Below are 24,855 nucleotides of genomic sequence, written 5' to 3'. Positions count from 1 at the left end.
GTCTGTCTATGTGTGTCTCTCTCTGTATCTCCGTTTAAATCAGACCCAGCCAGAGGGCAGAGACTCAACATGAATCATGCCCCACTGACATAGTTCAATCAAAAACCCAAAAAGTGATCTTATCAAGTAATCTAATCAAAGGACCCTCAACCGAATTTAACGCAATCAAAAGAAATCACACACACAGGAAAAGATTAATATAAAAACATAGTCTTGGGAAACAGATGTGGCTCAACCAATTGGGCTTCTGTCTACCATATAGGAGGTCCAGGGTTTGATGCCCATGGCCTCCTGCTGAGAGCAAGCTGACCCACACAGTAAGCTGGCCCACGCAGGGTGCCAGCCCACACTGGAATGCCGCCCTGCACAGGAGTCCTCCCCTGTGTGGGAATGCCGCCCAGCATGGGAAAGCTGCCTCGCGCAAGAGTGCTGGCTGATGCTGAAAGCCGGTGCAGCAAGATGATGTAACAAGAGACACAGAGGAGAGAAAATAAGAAGATGTAGCAGAACAGGGAGTTGAGGTCGCTCAACGGACTAATCACCTCTCTCCCCCTTGGGAAGGTCCCAGGATCAGTTCCCAGAGCTGCCTAATGAGAATACAAGCAGACACAGAATAATCGACACAGAGAGCAGACAATAGGGATAAGGGGGGGGGGGGGGGGGGGGGGGGAGGAAGAAATAAAGTAAATCTTTAGAAAAATAAAAAATTAAAGACATAGTTTTTCTCTTTTTGGGATTCATCAAATAATTTCAAACTGCCATGTGTTTTAGTTTGTTAAAGGCTGCCAATGCAAAATACCAGTAATGGATGGCTTATATAATGGGAATTTATTGGTGTCAGAACTTAGAGTTCTGAGGCTGTGAAGATGTCCAAATCAAGGCATCATCAGAGATGCTGCCTCACCAAGGATCAAGTGCTGGCAATGCTGGACTCCTGTCACATGGCAAGACAAAACAGCGGCCAGTCTCTGCCTTCTCCTCCAGGCTCATTTTCTCCCAGAGTTCACGTGTGGATGATCAGGCATATGGCTCATTTCTCCCCTCTCTTCTGGGCCTCGTTGCTTCAGCTTAGGCTGTTCTGCTGATTTCAGCCTCCGGTCTCCCTCTCAGCCTCTTACTCTCATGTTTTCTCTGTCTTTCTACAGCTGCAGGTGAATCCTGGAGTCCTCTCTCACATGGCAAGGTAAAATGGCAGCTTTCTTTGTATGTCTCTCCATATTTCTCCCATTTAAAAAATACTCTAGCACAGGAGTTCTTAACCTTTTTTGTTGCACAGACCCTTTTGGCAGTCATAGACCCCTTACTAAGTCCAATTATAATGTGTATAACTTAATAAACATATCACACCCACACCAACACATCCCCACAAGAATAATGCTTTTCTGAATTTCATTTCAAGCTCATGGATCCCTGATTAAGAACCCCTGCTCTAGCAAGAGGACCAAGATCTATCCTGGGTCACACCTCACTGAAGTAGGCCAATTGAAGCCCCCCAGCTGAATTCAATCCAATCAAAGGGTCCCATGTCCACAGTATGGATCAATTTAAGAACATAATTTTCTGGGGTCCACAAAATATATGTTCTTTCCATATGCAAAATTCATTCACTTCATAACAATAATTCAAAAGTCTTAAATCATTTCAGTAACAATGCTAAGTATAAAATCTCATAAAAATCAGTTGTAAGCATGCATTATATTCTTGGGCAAAATTCCCCTCTGGCTGGAGATCTATGAAATTTAGAAAACAAGTTATTTGCTTCCAATATATTATACAGAGTAGGGACAGTCATAGGATAAATGTTTCCATTGTCAGAGGTAGAAATTGGAAGGAAAACAGGAGTCAGAGTTCCCAAACAGTTCTGAAAACCTGCATTAGATTGCAAAGTCTGAGAGGGTTTCTTCCCCTTAGGGCTTACACCTGGAGTTCTACCCCTTCCAAGGGCTTGCCCAGTGGCCTTCATGGAGCCACCCTTGTGAAGCATCTGGGTAGCCTCTGAAATCTAGATCTCACCCTTCAAGAAACAAGGGGTGACAGCCATACTCTCTGCAATCCCTGAGGCACAGGATCAATCCCCTCAGAACAGTGGGGGTGGCTACCTAACTCTCCCCAGCCCCCAGGGAACATGCCCCAGCTTCTCCAAAGCCTGGGGTGGTAACACTCTTCCTGAACAATGGGGTGAAAGGCTCACCCTCTTCAAATTCAAACTGTCCTTTTCTGCTCACATGGGTGGGGCCCCTCTCTTTGCCCAAGAAGATGTTCAAAGTTTAGACCTCAGTTTCCACAGTTTTACCTTTGACATAGTTTTTCCTCAATCTCTCCCTTTTCTGTTCCTTTTAGTGCAGACTGGCAGTGGTTTCATTCATGGAAATCTCACAAAAAGCTTGTTGGTTTAGCATGCAGGAAACAGGGATTGAAGTCTTCAGACAGTAAGACTTTCCACAAATCCTTACTGGACAACTGCATTTCTAGTCCTCACTTGCAAGGAAATGGATGGCTGGCCCAAGTGCAGTTAAGTCCTTGCATGTGACCATATCCTCTGGGGACTTGTTTTCCAGAAGCTTGGAATTTCCCGAACCATCTGTTTCTGGAGTCTTTGTGCCAAGAAATTCAATTCTCATCTTATCCCTTTCCTCTCGCATTTTACTATAAGTTGCACAGAGAAGCCAGACTGCATTTCCCACATTTAGTTTGGAAATCTCCTCAGCTAAATGTCCAAGTTCATCACTTCCAAATTCTGCTTTCCATCTAACATCAGGAATCAATTTTTCCACGTTCTCTGTCACTTTAAAGTAAGGATCGCCTCCCTTCTAGGTTACACTGACACATACCATTTCTGTCTAAGGCCTCATGAGAAATAATTTTAGGGGTCCATATTTTTTATCAGATTTCAAGAAATCTGGGCCTTTTCTATCAAGGACCTCACAATTCTTCCAGAATTTACACCTTACCCATTTGAAGAACAATTCTCACATTTTTGGTATTTCCTATTGCAGCGGCACCCCACTTTTCTGGTACCAATTTCTCTTTTAGTTTGGTAAAGTCTACCAATGCAAAATACTAGAAATGGGTTGGCTTTTATAATGGGGATTTATTATGGTAAAAGCTTATAGTTCCAAGGCTGCGAAAATGTTCAAATCAAGGCATCATCAAGAGCTACTGTCTCACCAAGCTGTACCTGTGGACATCAGGCACATGGCAGCATCTTCTAAAGCTGCTTTCTCCCATAGCGCAGCTGTGGCCGATCAAGCCCATGGCAGGGCATAATGGTGACCAGCTTATCTCTCCCTTCTCCTCTGCGTCTGTGGCCAGTTCTGCTTCAGGCTGCTTCTCTGTGGCTTCTCTTGGTCTTTCTGCAGCTACAGGCAATCCTGGAGTCCTCTCTCACATGGCAGGGTAAAATGACTGCTCTCATTCTCTCTGTGTCTCTTCATGTCTCTCCCATTTATAAAGGACTCCAACAAGAAGGCTGAGACCTACCCTGTGTCATACCTCACTGAAATACTCCAATCAAAACCCCCAAATGAATTCAAGTGCTGAGATAGGTACACTAATATCAGACAAAATAGACTTTAAGTCAAAACAGTTGTGAGAGGAAGCAGATGTGGCTTAAGCAATGGGGCTCCTGTCTACCATATGGGAGGTCCACAGTTCAATTCCTGGGGTCTCCTGGTGAAGACAAGCTGGCCTGTACAGGAAGCTGGACTGAGCAGAGAGCTGGCCCATGCAGAGTGCTGGCCCACGTGGTGAGCCGGTACCACAAGATGAAGCAACAAAAATAGAACAGAGGAGAGACAATAAGAGACACAGCAGACCAGGGAGCTAACGTGGTGCAAGATATTGAGTACCTCTCTCCCTCTCTGGAGGGTCTCAGGATTGGTTCCTAGTGCCACCTAAAGAGTAGACAAGCAGACACAGAAGAACACACAGAGAATAGACACAGAGAGCAGATAACGAGTGCAAAACAACGCAACAAGGGGGGAAATAAATCAACAAATCTTTAATAGAAAAAACAGTTGCAAGAGACAAGGAAAGTCATTATATACTATAAAGGGGACAATTTATAAGAAGATGTATCAATTATAAATATATATACACCTAACAGAAAAGCTCAATATATATGCAGCAAATACTGACAGATTTGAAGGGAGAAATTGCCAGTTCTACATTAAAGGTAGGAGACTTTAATTCATCACTTTCAATAATGGATAGAAAATCTAGACAGATAATCAATAACGAAACCTGAGACTTGACTGATACTCTAAACCAATGGGACTTAAGAGACAAATTTAGAACATTTTACCCAGCAACTAAAGAACACACATTCTGCTTGAGACACATGCATCATACTGAAGGATTGACCATATGTTAGGTCACAAAGCAAGTCTCAATAAATTAAAAAATATTGAAATCATATACTGTATTCTCTGACTACAACAAAATGAAACTAGAAATCATTTAGAGGGATAAATGGAAAATTCAAAAATATGTGGAAATTAAACAACATGATCTTAAGTAACCAATGGTTAAGGTTAAAGAGGAAATCACAAGGGAAATTACGGAATATCTAGAGGCTAATGAAAATGAAAATACAACATACCAAAACTTATGGAATAGAGTAAAGGCAGTGCTGAGAGTGAAATTTAGAGCTCAAATGCTTATATTAAAAGAGAAGCATTTTTTAATGTAAAAAAAATCTCTTTCAACACCTAAAAATATTGTTCTACTGTCTTTCATCATGCATTGTTTATCATGAGAAGTCAGAGTTGATCTTAAAATTTTTCCATCCAATACAATTTGTTTCTTTTCTCTGATGCTTTTAAATTTTCTTTATCTCTAGTTTTCAGCAATTTGACTATGAAGTGCCTAGATATTTCTCTCTCTCTTTCTGTGTGTGTGTGTGTTTGCTTGGGAATTGTTAAGATTCTTATATTGGTAAATAGATTTTTAAAAATCAATTTATAAAATTTTGGCTATTATCTTTAAATATTTTGCTCAAACTTCTCTCATTTCTTACATATACATATACTCTGTTGCTTGATTTGAAGTATTCTTTTTATTTCTGTGTTTCCACATGGCTAATTCTATTTGCCATGTATTCACATTCTCTGTACTTTTCTTCTAAATTATGCAATCTATTATACCTACCTATTCATTTAAAAGTAGTTATTTTTGGTTTTTCAGTTCTTAAATATCCATTTATTGACTGTGAATCTTCATCTCTTCATCCATATCTACCTTTTTCTTTAGCTCCTTAAATATCTTTAAATAGCTGTATTGAAATCTTGATCTGTCAAGTTTAAGATACTGGGATTTTTCTATTAACAGCTTCCCTTCTATCCCTGGCTGTGGGTTATATTTTTCTGCTTCTTCCCAGATGTAGCAATTCTTGCCTGTATGCATTGTGGTACATTTGGTATTGGACATTTTAATATTTTTAGTGATCAGTTTAATTACTGACACATTGGTTTTGCCCTTTGAGACTTGTTTTCAAGATTCTTTAGGTTGGGACTAGTATATTCTCAATCTTGAGCTATAGTAGCCTAAATCCTAATGTGCAGTCTTCTGGTTTCTCTACTGAATATCTGGCATATTCTGCAAGGTTTTATCATTCTGACTACTCAGAACTCCTAGGTCTCCAAGCACTGTGCAATCTCTAGAATCTATATTTATCTTATAACTCCCCCTTAGCTGTTCTCCTGCAGGTCCTCAAATTCTCTCCCTGCTCATGAGTAGCTTAATACTCAGCTAAATAGTGAAAGTTCCACCAGCACAGAGATCTGTAGCTCCTATTCATCATCTCTTCCCTCTCTCTAGAATCATGCTTTGTGAGTTTTAGCTACTTCGGCATCACTGAACTTTGATCTCTGCTTTTTTTAATCACAGAGATTCTCCTTCCCAGAGCCATGGTATGGAAATTACCTCCAGACTGAAAGCCACATTAATCATGGAATTCACTTCATGCACAGTATATTGTCCAATTTCTGAAAATAGTTATTTTGTGTATATTTTTCCTGCATCATATCCTTTAAGGAAGGGGGATGAATCTGGTAGTAGTTACCATGGTTTATGGTAAAGTGTTAATTTCTTTTTTTAAAAAAAATGTATATGAATCTTTATTTCTAGGATCTTCTTTATATATGGAAACATTCTTTTGGTTGGCATCGAAAGGAAGAATTTTTAGCTTTTATATTTTTACAAATATTATAGATACATTTTCATTGAGTTTCATTGTGTTTGAACTTCTTGCCTGATTATATTTGATTGATTTGAAAGAAGGAATAGTAGAGTAACCAATTAAATGATAATGTGGTATTTGGAAACTGAAGTTAATCTGATTCTAATACAAATTTTATCACATTGAAGGCTATCCTCCATCTGTTTCATAGCCCAGAATGAAATTATACTGCAGTGAACACTAATAATTATATTTGAATGGGTGAATAGAGGAAAATTTTATGAGTAAGATTAACTTAAATAGAAACTGAAATATAAAACAAATGGAATCACTAGACAATTTAAAAATGCTAAACTCCAATATTTAAAGGTCTAAAGGCAACTACTGTGATTTTTAGTTTTTTGTTTTGACCTTTTCATTTCAATATATTTAAAATTTCAAGGCATTATATCTTTTTCATACTAAAAAATCCCTAATTACAAATATATTAGCTTTTAATATGTGACATACTTTTTAAATGCCAGGTTTATATTTGAATGCAGAATGAAGAAAGGTACTTTCCCTCTGTAACATGAAAGTAGTCTAGTATGGCAATGGGTTACCCATATTTATATCATGAAGACTATGAGAATCTTCCATTGTCAATAGCCCATAGGGTAATTGTTTACACCAGGCACTATACAAGGGAATTTTATTCATTACACTACACTTACACTACAAATAGTATTTATCAGGCACATGAAATATAGTGATAAATTAGATAGGTTCCTTGATTTTTCAGTTCTTACAAATTAATGAGGGGAGATAAAGAAAAAATGTCATAAATGAATAACACAACAATAGATCATATTAACTGTGATAACACAAAAGGTAACATGATAGAGAGTAAATAAAGAATCTACTAGAAATGGTGCTTAAAGAAGGCCTCTTTGAGAAGATGACATTTAAATGAAAACCTAAAGGATAAGATGATTCTGTCATGTGAAGTAATCAGGAAAGAATATTTGAGACATAGGGGAAACAAAATAAAAAGGCCTTCAGGTGGGAAAAGGAAGAGCAAATCTGAAGTGTGTGAAGGAGACTGATGTGCCATGAGATAAATGAGGAAGAATAATTAGAGATGAAATTAGAAAGCATGGCAGTGACTAGATTATTCAAGTGTTATATACTGTGACAAGATATAAGACATGATAAGGCATTTTATTCCAAAGACAAGGAGAAACAATTTAAAGGTTTTGAAAAGGAGTCATGTGATCTGAATAATCTTTTTGAATGATCCCTTTGGCCAAACATGGAAGAATGTACTGGAGAGAAAGTAAGAGTGGAGACAGGCAAAACAGCAAGGAATTTGATGCAATATTCTAGACAAGAAGTCATGGCAGCTAGAATTGGTGTGAAGGTAATGAATATGGGTAGAAGTGGCTAGATATAGGTGACAAAGTTTGAAACTTGAGCAGACATCACTTGATGAAGAATTAGACTTGGGGATAAAGTCAAGATAAAGTCAACTGAGGAATCCAAGGTTTTGATCAATGTGGTGAATGCTGGAGTCATTTTCTGGAGGAAGAATAAGTTTGGACTGGACTGTGGTGTGAAGTGTGATTAAGAGTTCTGTTTGGGTAAATAAGAAACCTTTTGGCATTCAATTAGACTTGGCTCAACAGATAGAGTGTCCGCCTACCACATGGGAGGTCCACAGGTCTACCCAGGGTCCCCTTGACCCGTGTGGAGCTGGTCCATGTGCAGTGCTGATAAGCACAAGGAGTGCCGTGCCATGCAGGGGTGTCCCTGCATAGGGAAGCCCCATGTGCAAGGAGTGCAACCCATAAAGAGAGCCACCCAGTGTGGAAGAAAGTCTAGCCTGCCCAGGAGTGGTGCAGCACACATGGAGAGCTGATGCAGCAAGATGACGCAACAACAAAAAGAAGAGAGACACAGATTCCCAGTGCCGTGACAAGAATAGAAGTGGGCACAGAAGAACACACAGCAAATGGACACAGAGAACAGACAACTGGGCTGGGGGGGGGGGGGGGAAGGGAAGAGAAATAAAATTTAAAAAAATTATCTTAAAAAAAGAAGGCAGTTGGATATGACTCTAGAGCTAAGGAGAGCTGTCTGTGCTTGATATTATTTGAAAGTCATTTATAGAGAGGTTATTTTTGAAGCCAAGAGACAGGTCTTAGAAATTTCCTAGACAGAATTTTTTTTTTTTATCTGTTTGCTACAATTGGATAGATGAACATTCTCAGTGAACTCAGTTGGTCTTAACTCTTATTTATTATCCTAATGGTCTTGAGATACCACCCTAATTTCTTAGAACATACCCATTGGATAATATATCTGAAGTAATTGGAGGGTCAACTGAGATCAAGCATTTGAAAGTGCTTTGTAATCTATATAAAAATTAAAATCAATTTATGTAATATGTAGACTTACATTGGTTCTTATTTCTTATCTAAGAAGCTAAGCTATTATAAACAAAACACTATTTCACTAATAATTAATTATCATATACATCAGAAGATATTTTACTTAAAAATGTTTATATAATTAGAGTTTAATAGGTTACCTAGATATAATAAAAAAGTTTCTTTTTTATCTCATGCCTTGGGCATGATATTAATGATCACAATCTGCTGTGACTTACATAGTGCCAAATAGCAAGAACTAGTGCTACTAATTCTCCCATAGTACTTCCAGGTTTTAAAATTTTATCCAGAAAATAACAATTTGATAAAATCTAAATACTTCACTAATTTAGCACTATTTAATCATGATCTATTTCAGTTCTTCCTTTTTAATCTGCAATGATAATTAAAGTTGCTTTTTCTTATTTACTAAACCAACTTCCTACCTACTTGAAAAATGGTTGAATAATGTTTTGTCATTGATATTCTGATATATATATATCAATTTGTTATTTTGAACAGAATGATTTCCAACTTTTTTGTTTTTCCTTAGTCTAAAGTTAAAGTTGCTAAATGCCATATTGTAGCAGTTTGATTTTATTGATGAATTCCAAAAAGAAATATTGGATTATGTTGTAAACTGATCTTTTCCTCTGGGCATATTAGATTATATTGGATTAGAGGTTTACTTGATTAAATAATCAGGTAAACCTCTTGTGCCAGTCCCCACTGAGGGATAAAAGTCATGGCAAAAGACAGAGTTGAGTTGAAGGGTTCTTAATGTTGGAGTTTTGATGTTGGAGTTTGATGCTGAAGCTGGAGCCCTGAGAAGTGAGGAACCCTGAACCCAGACAGAAGCAAGACCCTGGAAGAGAGGAACCCAGGAAGCCTGAAGCCATCTTGCTACTAATAGACTTTGGTGAGGGAAGTAACTTATACTTTATGGCCTGGTATCTGTAAGCTTCTACCCCAAATAAATACCCTTTATAGAAGCCAACCAATTTCTGGTATTTTGCATCAGCACCCCTTTGGCTGACTAATACACATATGAAAGAAAATCTTTAAAAGCATTCATAATTACTTAGTTATCTGTTAAACAATAAATGATCATCCAATATCTGTGGCTTAAGAAAGAAGGAGTTATTTGGGTAGGAAGGTTCGTTCTTTAAAGATATGCATGTTTTATGTGTTTAATTGACGATATAATTAACAGCAGGTAAAATTCATTCACGAGATCTGGGTAACTTACAGTAAGGGAGATTGTTTTTGTGAAACTCTGGCAATATGTTTTAAATACTCCTTTGGTGGTTCTTCAGGATTACTTCTATTTTCTTCAGAATCAGGTTTTGTATACTCCCATCTAGTAGCTGGAAAATCAATCTGAAATAAGGCAATACTTTGTCATGTATTGAAGGTAAACAAATGCATTATTAGTTTATAAACTCTATCTTAGACTTTTGGAAACTAAAGTAAATGCAAATCTCATCTTTCTATACTATTTATTATTAAATGATTTAGAATAGAATCAGTAGAGCTTGGATTTAGTATTCAAACATACATGGTATTTGGTCAATCCTCAATTATTTTCTTAAGTAGACTAGTCATTTGTAATGCTTTCTGAGTGAAAATAGGGAAAGTCAGAACAATTTATGAACTTTAATAAATTACATTTTAATTTAAAGATTACCTCCTTTCTACTGTTGGTGTTAGAAATGTCTTTCTATTATGAAATGATAAAAATTGCATATGGTAATTATGCTTTTTGATGTCATCACTTGGGAAAATACAAAGGAAATCTCTGTGGGTTTCTGCTTCATTAAATCTGCAACACTGAGAACCACTTTAGAGACATGAAAGGTAGCTCCTCTTTGGTAAAGACCTGTTTTGTGAGCATCTAATCACAAAACAATAGAGTACTTTTGCTTTGGCATCTGTAGTCAGATTTATAGACAGGGCTAGAGTTCAGGCCTCTGTTATCCTGATTTAATATGGTTTTCATTATATCATATTTCAATGATATTTTGATTTTAGTAAATAAAAACTATGTAAATGAGCTGGATATTTTAGTGCTGCATGTATTTGTGTAAGGTTATTATACATTTAAAAAATTTTTACATGAGAAAATCCACATAATTCATTTTTCTCTGCTAAACTATTCTAGGTTTGAATCACAGAGAAAACTGAAGACCATTATGAAATATTCTATGTGAGTTACAGTTTAAAATGTATTTTAATGAATTTGGATTCTTATTTGAAAAACTTAGTAATTTCATCTATAACTCATGAAGTCTGTTCCAACACTTGTTTTTGTATAATCTTTGTTATAGTCTATCATGTATTACTCCAATATGATAAAAGAAACAAGTGATAAGCTAATCCGAGCAATATTACTGTAAATTTTCCCTCTTGACAGAAAATTCACTTTAGGGCCTTAGATGGAAGTGCGTGTAGTACTACCGGGTTACATGTCACTTTTTATGTGCACACATATTTTTAAACTCAAGGAAAAAAATCACCAGAATAACATTTAATGGTATAGTTCAATATTATATTTGTTCTCAAAGGGTAGGGTGGGTGAGGAAAATAAGGTGGATGAGAATGTAATTGTACCTCTGTGCACAAAGCTATAAAAATTTCATTAGTATCTTTCACTTATGAAACAGTTTCTTTATTTCTGATGCATGAATGAGCCCCTATTCAAAATTTTATTTTTTTCCCTGACTTATGAAGCTAGTTAACTTATTCTTGAGCCACTGATAGAAAACACTGGAATTTATTCCAGTTACCTTTTGTTTCTAACTTTTTTACAAAAGAGAAGTTCCCAGGGTGTATTTATTAATGTATTTTCTCTGGAATACTTTTGAGAACAGTGCATTATAGAGGATATACAAAGTATCCATCACTTGCAGGGGCATAAAGTTTTAACAGAGCAAAACAAGCTTACTAACAACTAATAAAGGGGGGGAAGTGGATTTGGCTCAACTGACAGAGCATCTGCCTACCATATGGGAGGTCCAGGGTGCAAACCCAGGGCCTCCTGGCCCATGTGGTGAGCTGGCCCACGTGCAGTGCTGATGCACGTAAGGAGTGCCGTACCTCAACAGGTATCCCCTGTGTAGGGGAGCCCCACGCACAAGGAATGCACTCCAGAAAGAAAGCCACCCCACACGAAAAAAAAGTGCAGCCTGCCCAGGAGTGGTGCTGCACACACGGAGAGCTGACACAGCAAGACGATGCAACAGAAAAAGACACAGATTCCTGGTGCTGCTGACAGGAATACAAGTGGACACAGAAGAAGACACAGTGAATGGACATAGAGAGCAGAAAATGGAGGGGGTGGGAAGGGAAGGGGAGAGAAATAAATAAAAAAGAAATCTTTAAAAATAAAAAAATAAAAAATAATAAAATAGGAGGCAATATGTGTGTAGCACTAAAGCTTTGTAAGGTCAGACCCATGCAGACAGCACTGCTTCCCTGCTTTGGCCTGGCTGAGCCTGGGCTTGGGCCCAGATTTCTTTTTAATGAAGTGCTCCAGGAGACTGCTTCCAATGTCCATATTGCATATGCTATAAAACCTGTTTGTCACACTCCTGACTCAAGGCTTCAGAAGTGATGTCAAGGACAAAATATTTCATGGGGCTTTCCTTCTGGATTCAGGAAAATACTTGGGTTAAGTCATCCGACTTTCTCATTCATACCTCCCTACACATCTGGGTATTGCCTTCTTTTGTTTCATTAATCCATCTTGCTCCAGTTCTTTTCCTCATTGCTCCTCATTTATCCTTGGCCACCATGGCTCTTATTTGTCTTCATGACTTGGAAATTTCCAACGGAGCTGTTGAGAATAAATGTTCCGAATGCCCAAACCCCACAACCAGTCCCATGAGGTGCGCCTGGGTCCAGCTCATGGCCCATGATTCTGTCAGCTTGTTCAATGAACTCCCACTTGGTCTCAGGATGTATCAGGTATTACATGGCATATGGATGTGAGGCCAAAGTTTTGTGGCAGTTCAGAGGAAGAACATATGCCTCCAACTGAGTGACAATTGGGGTGAGTCTCAAGGACGGCGTCAGGGAAGAGGGATCTGTATGGCTATTCAGGAGTGAGGGATAAGAGAATCTCTGCTACTGTAGGACACAAAATATCCTTTGTTCTAAGGACATGGTATCAATGATCATATTGTTGTTTCCCCATAACACTTCTCACAATGGAGGACAACTAGGGGATAAATGTGAAGTAAGGTAAAACACTTTAGGAAAGTAAGTAGTAAGAACAGTGGTTTAAAGAGGAGATCCACTTGGATAAAAGGAACAATCGAACATTCTGGTATGTAGATTCAGATGAGTTGATAAAAGGGCCAAGTTTAGAAACATTTGTGGGTTGGGTTATTGTAGGGATCAGAAATGTGGATACATATTCATTTAACAAGTATATTCCAGGTACTATGCTCGTCCTTGGGATAAAACACTCCAATGCCTTAAGAAGTCCCAGTCAATGGGAATGAAATAAAATGTGGTAAATATGTTGATAAAAATTTATATTAGGTATTGTGTGAACACAGAGGAAGGGCACTATCATGGGTTGAATTTTGTCCCCCCAAAAAGACATGTTGAAGTCCTAATTCCTGGAACATGTGGATATGCCTTATTTAGAAATGGGGTCTTTTCAGATGTAAGCAAGTTACAAAGAGGTCATTGGTTTCATAAAAGAGAAGAAAGACATAGACACAGGAAGAAGGTGGCCATGTGAAGCTGGAGTTTTGCTGCCATGAGCTAAGGAATGCGGGGGCCATCAGAAGTCAGAAGAAGAAAAAAAGACTTCTTCCCTCGAGCCTGCAGGAGGGATCATGACCCTGCTGACTCCTTGATACCCAACATCTGGATAAGAGACAACTGTGAGAGAATACATTTCTGTTGTCTTAAGCTACTCGGTTTGTGGAACATTGTTGTGGCACCCCTAGGAAACTAATACAAGCAATTAACCCTGCATAGGGCAGGAGGAGAGGATGGAGACAGAAATTCCTATAGAGGGATCCATGAATCCTAACAGATGAATAAAAAATTACACAAGCTAAGGTAGAAGAGAGGGTGGGTGATGGATAGTGGAAGGGAGAGGGAAGATATATTGCAGTGTATTTAAATTCACATTTTAAAAATTGCTGGATCTTGAAGAGTCAGAGGCGGAGTGGCAAGAGAAACAAAGGGACTTTAATTCTCTAGGTCAGGGGTTCTTAACCTTCTTTATTCCACGGACCCCTTTGCCTGTCAGGTGAAAACCATGGACCCCTTATGAAGCCCACAATATACTGTGCATTATTTAATAAATATACCCAGCTCTAGAGGCTGCTGCCCAGATAGCAGTTCCCGGTTTTTCCTTTGGAGAGAGTGTATATTCCCCAGATGTCCAGGTATGGGAGTAGCTGTGCTTAAGGCAACTGCCCGAAGTTATCAACTATAGTTATGGACTCAGGAGGAGCTATCAGAGGTAAGGACCAGGATCTGGAGTATTGGCCACCTTTCGATCATGATCGCAAATCACAGAAAGTAGAGAGAATTTTTCAAAGTATAATGTTAGGGTTTTGTTTGCAGTTTCTTCCCCACTATTCAGCTAATTGCTAGTCATTTAGGAAATGTACAACGGAAGGCATTTTAAAGAAGAATGACAAAGTGCAGAGGCAGGTGTGAATTAGGAACCAAGTTAATAATATATACCTAAGAGTGTTTTTAGACAATGGAAAGAAAAATGAATGCACATAATGAGTATGCTAATGGCAACACTCCATCCCTTTCCTTCATGATCATGCTTAATGGGGAATGGCTTGAAATTGCTATTATAGAGGCTGGGAGAAAAGAGCTTTGAGAGTACTGAATGCAAAATAAAAGCAGTAGAGGTTTCACAAATCTCAGCAGGCTGGAGGAAAAGCAGACTATTAAAATGTGTGATCTTGGAAGAAAATTGTTTCTGTAATTGACAGCAAGCTACTTATCAACTAACACTTGCTGTGGGTACTTTAATCTCATAGCCTGACACTTACCTGCAGGGTCACTGGGGATGGCTGACTTACATCCCACACTCCTGGAGCTATGATTTCTATGGGAGGCTCACTCTGTAATGTCAGGCTAAGGAGCACAGACCCGTGAATGGATTTCCTGCAAAAGACAACACAGCGGATAGACAGGAGTCACTATGTGAGGGAAGCCATCATTATCTGTAAATGTTTTCTTTTGGAATGTAAATATAATCAACTATTTTAGGGGCTGTCTTCACTAGCTGCAAGAGAAACACAATATTCCACAAGCACAGATACTGATAAGTAGTTCATTTATAATACACCACATGTACGGCCATGTTCATAGACACCAGCATTTATTTTCCATATGAGAAAACTGTTTCCACAATGGTTACTAGCAGGTAGCATTTATTCTTAATGGCCAACAAGGGTGATTACAAGGTGCGACTAAGAACTTCAAATTTATATTCTTCAAGGTACGGCTGCCTTAAAGTCAATAAGACATTTATTCTAAAGAACATTTTATGCTCTGAAAGTGACTAAATTCCCCGGGCATATTTGAAGGCATGAGTTCTAAATTTATACGGAAAAAAAGAGATTTAAATTAGCCTAAGATCTGCAGAATCAAAATAGTTCACAGAGAAAATATTTCCTTACGCAAAAACAGTCAGATTATTCATATTCTGAATTTTTAAAATATCAGTTGTAAATTACCACAGTAAATGAGAGTGTGCCCCAGAAAGCCTTTAAACAGTGAAGAATTCACGGATGGCTTTAACAGCTTCAATGCCATCCAAAACCACAGACCCTTATAGGAATTTAAAAAGAAGCTATACCTGGCTGTAATATGAGTCAGAATATTGGTAAAATGTTTCAGTGATTATTGAGAACAGTCTTTGATTTTAATATACAAAATTGAAAATGTAGGACTGAAGGTCAACATAATTATGTTTATACTTACACATAATTATATTTATACTTATACATAAATTAAATTTATACTTATAAAAGACTTTAATGAATCAACTGACTTTTTAAAAACAACGTAGAGGGAAAAGGACTTGGCCCAGTAGATAGGGCGTCTGTCTACCACATGGGAGGTCCACGGTTCAAACCCCAGGCCTCCTTGACCCGTGTGGAGCTGGCCCATGCGCAGTGCTGATGCGTGCAAGGAGTGCCCTGTCACGCAGGGGTGTACCTGCATAGGGGAGCCTCACGCACAAGGAGTGCACCCCATAAGGAGAGCCGCCCAGCGCGAAAGAAAGTGCAGCCTGCCCAGGAATGGCACCGCACACATGGAGAGCTGACACAGCAAGATGACACAGCAAAAAGAAACACAGATTCCCATGCCGCTGACAACAACAGAAGCGAACAAAGAACACGCAGCAAATAGATACAGAGAACAGACAACTGCAACTGGGGTGGCGGGGGGGGGGGGGGGGGGGTCAGGGGAGAGAAATAAAATAAATAAATAAATCTTTAAAAAAAACAAGGTAGATTTCTACCTTGCCATTTAACAAGTACTTTGCAAAATATGACCCCAAAACTCCAACAAATAAAGTCCTCCATACACTTTTAGTTTCCTGAGTCCTGCCTTCTTTATTTTCCATATCTAGAGATACTTTTAGGAAGATTCTGCCCAAGGGCATACAATTTTCACACAATACTGGGCAGATATTTTCATATAACCCCAGAACATTTTCATATCAGGATGGATTTTGAGTCTTCTTCACCTTGGTTCCATCCCTCTCTCATTTCAGGAAATTTGTTTTTTGGTATAAAACCAGGGGCCAGTCTTAATAAGGGAAAGGTTCATTGAACCATGGTAAAGTTTTAAAAATTATTAATGTAATTTTCCCTTACCCCTTTAAAAGTATTTGATCTTCACCTGAAATGGCCAAAAGCATCAATCTGCTGGTAAAAGTTTTGGATTTGTTCTAGGCAGAATTCAAGAGGAAGAAGGAGGATGGCTAACCCTGAACTTGAAGGACTGCAATCATAGTGTTCTCCACAGCATTTAGAGAAGATAAACCTGTGTACTGTAAATAAGGTAATCACTTATATTTTTAAGGCAACCTTATGTTATCTAAATCTTCTTTAAAAAAATTATTAAAAAAAAGTTAACAAGAGTGATGAAGAAGGAAAATGTGCCATATAGGGTACAAAAGGAAAGCCCACCACTTTCTGGCAGTTTGGGATGGTGGGAAGAAGAAGTGAGAGAAAGAGGAAAAGAGTGAGTTGCATAGACATAGGTGTCCCAATTTCCTCTGCTTTTGCTGATGGGAAGAGGAAGAGGAGTATTGGATAAGTGAGTATAGTTTCTGACTCTGACTTCCTGGAATGAAATCACCTCTTGGACTGCTCCTGTACCTACTTGTGGCATGACCATTAGGGTTGGGGCCACTTGGTAAACTCTTGAGTTTAGCTTAGCTGAGCTTTCCTTGGTTTCCACGTAGAAAAGATGGGCTCTAGAAATAGCTAAAGATATCTAAGCAGAGCTTCCCAAAAGGAGTCATGTGGTGTGGGTGCGGGAGCTCTGTGATGAGGATGTCAGAATGAACTGTACAAGCTGGGATCAACTATGTAGACATCAGATGGGTATATGGTGCCCTTAAGACAGGAGTCACCCAGGCAGGGCCAATGAGCCCCAGTCAAGCTGGACAAGCCCAAATCATGAGCTGGGCAAGCAGGCACTGGCTTAAAAAGTGGCATTGCTCTGGATATCAGAAGTCATCAGACCCAAAGATCTGTTTAATTTTTGATCCTGTGCATCCTGATGCTCTGTGGAAGAGAACTGGGGGGTAGTAAGCTGAGTAACTGGGCATTTTTATTCAAAGATGGCATGCTTCTAAGAGGACTATTTATAGTATTGAATTGACTAATATTTTGTCATAGGTGGAAAGATTTTTCTCCTCATTAGTTACAGAGTGGGAGCTCATAAGGAAGAGTTTTATATATTAATTGCATTTTCCCTTTCACATCTAAGTTGTGGAATATGTTATACTTACTATATTTATATATCTTGGCCATGCTTCACTAAGAGAAGCTGAATGAACTAAGCTAATTCCTACAGGATGAAGGCATCAGGAATCTCACTATAAGGATTTGCTATTTCTCTGGATCGATCAGCAGTCCACCTTGGCCTTCACCCTGAGGCATATGGGGCAGAATGAAGTTGGAACACTTGATACAAGTGCAGGTGGGGAAGATATCAAGAGAAAGTTGAGGGTAATGAGAATGACCTTGTAGCTGCCCAAAAGAAGATGATTTAATATATAATTAATATGTAATTTAATATGCAATATGCAATTTAAGGAAGAAAGGAAAATAATGTTTGGGACCATTCTTCAGGCTTTCTGGTGTTTGATATTAACTAGTTGCTTTCTGACAATGAACTGGACTTAAACATCTTTTTAGATATTGCAAGCATGATGGAGGAGGTGCATTTACACAGACTTCTATATATATAGAAAATATGAGGAAGGTGATAGGCAAAATTATGATGTGAAAAGAAAGTAAGTGCATTGGTGGTCTTGGAAAGAAGATGAAAATGAAAACTTTTATTATCAGGCCAGTGGGGATGATCAGCAGTTTTTATACTACTAGCATGAAAAGGTTTATTTTACTAGGTTGGTTAATTTTAAAAACAAACAAAAAATATCATGAGGGCAGGATATATAGGAAGCAGTATCAGAGCAGAAAGAACACCCTACTTTGCATCAGGGTATCTTCAATCTATCTTCATGAGCTAGCCTCCATTGAGTTTTTTGTTATCTTGGACAAGATCAATGGTTTTCAAAAAGTTTGTCTTTTTATTTTTGTATAGCCCTGGGGTTCTGCTTGGAGTTGAGGGTGGGCATCAGAAGGGTGGTGAGGAGATGCCAATTTGGCTCGACTCCAGGACAGGACTACACTGCTAAACCTAACATTTTGAGATATTTGTTCTGGATAATATCTTTAAGGATCTGTGTAATTTAAATATTGGATGAATTTATATGGCTAGAAATACCACCCCAAACTCTGTAGCACCATGACAGCAAATGGCTGGTTTATCATCTCTGGGCCTCAGTTTCCTCAAGCAATAAGAAGTTTGACACAAGGAAGTCAGAAGACCTGTATCTTCCAATTCTTGTTCTATTCCTTAATAGCCTGGTGACCTACAGCAAATCCTTTAACCTTTGTTCCTCTTGGAGACTGTCTAGATTTTCCAGCCTGCTGAGACAAATTCCATGCAATAGATTTATATAAACAATGGGAATTTATTGTCTTACCGTTTCAGAGGCTAGAAGGTTTGCTTTCTCCCTTGTTGGAAGAACTACCCACCACACAGCCATGTCCTCCCCTTTCTCTTCTGGGTTCCTACTGACTTCAGGCTCGTGGTTCCTCCCCATGGATTTCTCTCTCTGTCTGAATTCCTTTTGTTTATAAAGGACTCTAGTAAACCAGATTAAGGCCCACCTGCATTCAGCTGGGCAACCCCTTAACTAAAATAACATCTGCAAGAGGTCCTATTTACAATGGGTTCATATCCACAGGAACGTGGATCAAGACCAAGAACAAGTTTAAGTGGGGTATGCAATTCAGTCCAGCACAGAAGTTTTCAGCTTGGACTAGGTGAGCTCTGAGGGTCTATCATGCACAGCAAAGATTTGTTTTCAGTAAGGAAGTCTCACTGACAACTTTTCTTGTTATCTGATTTTGAGCATGTATCTGAAATGGTAAGATACAGGGTCAAGCTTGGCTACTTGGGCAACTGTCAAAGGCATCAAATTGTTCTGAGATTAAGATATGCTTTATGCCTCTTTTTAAATTCTGCAAAAGATTAGAACTGTCCTAGGCTTGAACTTACCTAGGGAGCTTTGAAAATAATGATAATCAGACCCATACCTACAACCAATTAAATAAGAATCTTTGGGGGACTTGGGCTTAAGGTATATTTTTAAAACTCTCCAGTAGATTCTATTGTTCAAACAGCCTTGCCAATTTTTGAATTGAAGGAGCTTACCACAATTTAGAAATGCTAAGTAACTACCATACTACTTGTTTTGAATTTAAATAGGAAAGGGAACTCATAGAAATTGTTGAAGTGAGAATAACACCTTCTTGCTGCAGTGTAGAGGTATTGTGAATGTCAATGCAGTGGAAACCTGTACCCCAAAAGGGATAATTGTAAAATTTCTGTGGACAAAATTTTTACCCTTGGATTTGAGACATATTTTTAATAAGATTGCAGGTGAGTTTGTGGGCTTGAAAATGTGGAAGTTTATTTTTATTTGTAGACATTCTTGATACAGCCATGACTGGCTTACCTGAATTTAATCACTTTTGGTTCTCTCTCTCTCCTGCAACCCACAGAGAAAGCTTTAATTCAGCATATTTTCAGGTTTTATATATATTGGAAAAAAGAATGACATAAGTGCTCATTACAACTCCACATAGGTAGGTATGGGCAATTGGAACTGTAATAAGTGATGGATTCGGTACCAAATAACTATGGGCAGGGGTCATTCTACCAAAAAAAAAAAAAAAAAAAAAGAAATTATGTTGCTTATTTGCTGTGATCTACAAATATCTGCAACAAATCAATTGGATTGGAATCTGTGTAACTTGGAGCAAAGAGCACAGTGGGAGTCATCACACACCTCCTCGACTGCCCCTTATTTCTGATGTATTAATAAGATCTGAATTTCTTTAAAATGGTTAGTCCAGAAGAGATGCAAATTTTGTGATATCCATGAGGTACGAGGAGCAGTCTTTTGGAAATACATTTACCAGTGCTTATTCAAGTGCTCTTTGAAGTAAGTTGTGTTTTCTCATGTCTCATCATCCAAATTTTGAGACTTTTCTTTAGGAAATCATTATCTCTTGTCAGTCCCAATCTGTGATTGATCACTTGCCTATAAAATGTTACTAATGGCAACTGACAGATGATAAAACAACACAGAGGCAGTATCTTTACTATCATAACCATCTAGAAAAAAATCCTGGGAGAATAACTTGAAAGTCAAAAATAGTCATAATTTCTTATACATTTAACATTTAACATAAAAGGTTTTATGTGCAAAGTAGTATGTTAGATGATACGATGGAACAAAACAATTGAAATTTCATTTTAGTGAATAGCTAGAAATATTCTGCAAACCTGCCAGATCTTACAAATTATGCTGTCTTAAACTTTTAAGAAACTCATTCAGGAGAGGGAAGGACACCTGTATAGCTGTTCCTAGTGAGAAAGTAATGAAAGTTCTTGGCCACAAATCAGATTTTGAAATGTCTTCTAACAGCAGTAGGTATTCCTTTTAGGGCTAAACTGTTTCTTATAGACTTTTGAAATTTTATTTCATTCTAAATCTCTGAAAGGAATTGATTTTTTCCAGTTCAATTTAGTAAACAAACCTTTACTGATTGCCTATATTATATGAAGCACTGGGTTAGATGATACACATCATAATGAAAAATACTTTCCGTGTCCTCAGGAACATACATGTGGAAATGGACTAACACATATAAACAAATAATAGAGCAAAACACACACACCAGATAAGAATTAATCTAATAAACATGATTTTAAAGATTTATCATGATAACTTTGATGGTAATTTATTTATATTAAATTTGGGAACTAAGAACTAATGAGCAATGTCTTAGTTTGCCAAAGGCTGCCAATGCAAAATACTAGAATTGGATTAGCTTTTATAATGGGAAATTCATTAGGAGTGAAAGTTTACAGTTCCAAGTCTGCAAAACTGTCTAAATCAAGGGACCATCAGATATGCTTTCTCACCAAAATCAGCTACTGGTGATCCTGGCATCCTGCCTCGTGGCAAGGCAAGATGGCGGCTGATCTCTGCCAAGGTCCATGACCTTCCTCTCTGGGCTCACTGTATCCTGGAGACCAGCTGTGGGTGATCAGTCATATGGCTTGTCTCCTTCTAGGCCTTCTCTCTTAGACTCAGCCGCGCTGCTTACTTCCTTGGCCCAGCTGTGAACTATCAGGCATATGGCTTGTCTCTTCCGTCTTGAGCTTCTCTGTGGGCCAAGCCACTTGGGAGCTTCATGCCTCAGCTCTGGCTGCTAGCAATCCTTGACCTCTCTCACATGGTAGGATCAAAATGGTGGCTTCCTTTCCCTGTCTCTATGTGTGTTTTCAGCTTAAATAAGACCCAGCAAGAGGGCAGAGATCCAACCTGAATTACGCCTCACTGTCTAATCAAAAGCGTTCTAATCAAGTGATCTACTAGAGGTCCCTTCTACACTGTGTTTACAGGCATAGGAATGGGTTAGCTTAAGAATATAATGTTCTGGGGTCTAAAAAAGACAAACCAGGACACGAAATATTCTTAACATTTCATTTTCCCCAATTCTCTTAAAACAGTAGGGGCAAAAACAAACTTTATATCTATCTTAAAATAACAATATAGGATAAATTTTTTGAAGATTATCAATTTTATGACTTGATTCTAAATTAAATCTTGCAATATGAAAAATAACCAAGCTAGTTTATTTAAAAATCTTTTCCCTTAGTAACAGTCATGTAATTGACTTCATCAAATATTCTAAGTATTAATAGTTCCATATCCCTAAGGTTAAAATAACAGTTAATTTTGCAATGGCCCTAAGTTCTGATAGACTATCTGAACTCATAGTCAGCCTTCTTTTCAGAAAAATTTCTTAAAGTTATCAAATATTTCTTCTTGGCAATAAAAGTTTAAACCTGTTACACTATACAATCATACTTCAGTCAGAATTCTATGACTTTGCATTGTTTCTAAATGACAGTGTCGATCAAAATCATTTTAAATTACTAATTCCAGAGATATTGGAGGTCAGAGAAGAAAAGCATTTGAGATTGGCCATGCTAATGCCTTTTTATTATTAATGACCCAGCTGACAAGTTGAGCATAAGGCTGGTTTCTAAAAGGCATTTCTACATTCTGCTTTTCAGTCCTGCTGTCAAGTCATGATTTGTATTGCGCTATCTCAATTCTAGAATAAAATGTTTTCTTGATTTGTTCATTTGCTACACAATATTTAGTTCCAAGGAAGATTTTTTTGGAGATGGAGACTTTATTAATCACAAAGAATATACTTACTCTTTTGGAAACAATGGAAGACAAGTCCAGGCCAATAAATCTGCATTGTTGGTTGCAGAGATAATCCCAAACAGTTTTACAGTGAGCATAGATTCCCGTGGAAGTGACTTTATTTCAAGAGGAAAATTGATCCTGAAAATAAAAGAAAGAAGTAGCATTATCTACCTAATTAAAGATGTTTTAATAAATCTTTTCTTGAAATGTAATATAATGTGGCAAAATTATTTAACAATTTGAATTCAGCATACTCTTGAATTTTTTGTTTACTCTTGTAAAAATAACTATAATTTTGACATGTACACTTTTAAAAATGATAATAACTTGAGCGTTTACTCTTTGTAAGCACAAAGGAAAGAATGACTAACATAGTCTGAGGGAGTTGGGGAAGGCGGGAAATAACTTGTGCTGGTTCTTACCAGGGAGTCAGAAGTGCCTACAGGGAAGCGGGCTTGGCCCAAAGGATAGGGTGTCCGCCTACCACACAGGAGGTCCACGGTTCAAACCCCGGGCCTCCTTGACCCGTGTGGAGCTGGCCATGCGCAGTGCTGATGCGCACAAGGAGTGCCCTGCCACGCAGGGGTGTCCCACGTGTAGGGGAGCCCCACGCGCAAGGAGTGCGCCCCGTAAGGAGAGCCGCCCAGCGTGAAAGGAAGTTCAGCCTGCCCAGGAATGGTGCCGCACAACGGAGAGCTGACGCAGCAAGATGACGCAACAAAAAGAAACACAGATTCCCATGCTGCTGACAACAACAGAAGTGGACAAAGAAGAACACGCAGCAAATGGACACAGAGAACAGACAACTGGGGCCAGGAGGGGGTGGGGGGGAAGAAATAAGTAAAAATAAATCTTAAAAAAAAAAAGAGTGCCTACAACTGCAAGTAGGAGAACTGCATCTATCTATCTAAGGCCCCTCTCAATATAGAGGTAGAGTGGACATAACCATCCCATGGTCCACAGGATGGAGGAATAGAGTATGGATTAGAGTGGACTTACTGATATTCTACTATGGAACTATTGTAATTAGTAATTTAAGAAATTGTAGCATTGATGTGGAGAAAGTGGCCACGGTAGCTGTTGAGGGTAGGGAGAGGGAAGAAGAGATATGTGGGGGCATTTTCAGGACTTGGAGTTGACCTGTATGGTACTGCAGGGACAGATGCTGGACAATGTATGTCCTGCCATGGCCCACTGGGTAGACTGGGGGAGAGTGTAAACTACAATGTAAACCACTCTCCATGTGGTGCAGCAGTGCTCCAAAATGTATTCACCAGGTGCAGTGAATGTGCCACGATGATGGAAGAGGTTGTTGATGTGGGAGGAGTGGGGTAGGAGGATGGAGGGTATATGGGGACCTCATATTTTTTTAATGTAACTTTAAAAAAAAATAGAGAAAAAAAATCCCTTGGGGTGGGAAAGAATGAGTTAGATATAATCAGGTGGAGAGTTGGGAAGGACTATTCAAGGAAGAGAAAATTATCAATACAAGGGTATATATGCATAAAGGTGTACCTGAGAAATGGTGGGCAGCTCATTATGGCAAGAGGGCATGGAATGGGATTAGGTTGGTTGGTGGAGTTGTGGAGAATGCAATTATAAAGACAGGTGATGGTCAAAATGTTCAAGAATTCTGTATACCAGGTAATGGAATTTGAACTGTTTTGTAAAGACAAAAGGGAACATTTAAGAGATACTTAGAAATATAGAAATTTGTTTAAGATTTTAAATTTGGACAATTCTGGATGATGGTAAGGTCCCAGGAATGATAGAGATGATTACTGAAATGCAGTATGGGAAGGACAAGGAGATATGAGATCAAAGTCTAGATTTACTGTAGATATGGACAAAGAAGTGGCTGAGGATAAATACAGGATTGTTAATGATGAGAAAAAACTTGAATTCAGGTTGACGCTATCAAGATAGGTGAGGCGGGTTCTGAAAGGTTATAGATGATATTATAAGACTTGGAAGGAATACACATGAATGACTTCAGTGTCTAAGAAAAAAGGACTTTTGACAGAAAGATGAGTGATGCCCTGAGTTCCCCAAGGGTGGTCAGAGAGAAGGGTGCACTTCTGTCCCTTCTAAAATCATTTCGGTTTTGGGGAAATGATCAGGTCAATTTCAGGAGACTCAAGAGAAGCACAAAGAGTAGGAAGACCAATTTG

The 24,855-nt window shown here is 38.4% G+C and overlaps 1 protein-coding gene across 3 annotated transcripts in view; it reads right to left on the bottom strand.

Annotated features, from left to right (window-relative positions):
• The window catches only part of PIK3C2G (phosphatidylinositol-4-phosphate 3-kinase catalytic subunit type 2 gamma), a 646,925-nt gene that overhangs the window by 251,885 nt on the left and 370,185 nt on the right, over positions 1-24,855 (bottom strand). For all 3 annotated transcript variants that reach the window (XM_058282853.2, XM_071210197.1, XM_071210198.1), the window contains 3 exons: positions 22,691-22,822; positions 14,622-14,736; positions 9,836-9,966 (listed from right to left, as the gene is read on the bottom strand). In XM_058282853.2, coding sequence (XP_058138836.1) covers positions 9,836-9,966; positions 14,622-14,736; positions 22,691-22,822 — 378 coding nt within the window. The remainder of the gene's footprint in view (positions 1-9,835; positions 9,967-14,621; positions 14,737-22,690; positions 22,823-24,855) is intronic.

Source organism: Dasypus novemcinctus, chromosome 20, assembly GCF_030445035.2.
Source record: "Dasypus novemcinctus isolate mDasNov1 chromosome 20, mDasNov1.1.hap2, whole genome shotgun sequence".
In the NCBI taxonomy this organism is placed as follows: domain Eukaryota; kingdom Metazoa; phylum Chordata; class Mammalia; order Cingulata; family Dasypodidae; genus Dasypus; species Dasypus novemcinctus.
The sequence above is the reverse complement of the archived record's forward strand: the minus strand, read 5'-3'. Positions and strand labels throughout refer to the sequence as shown.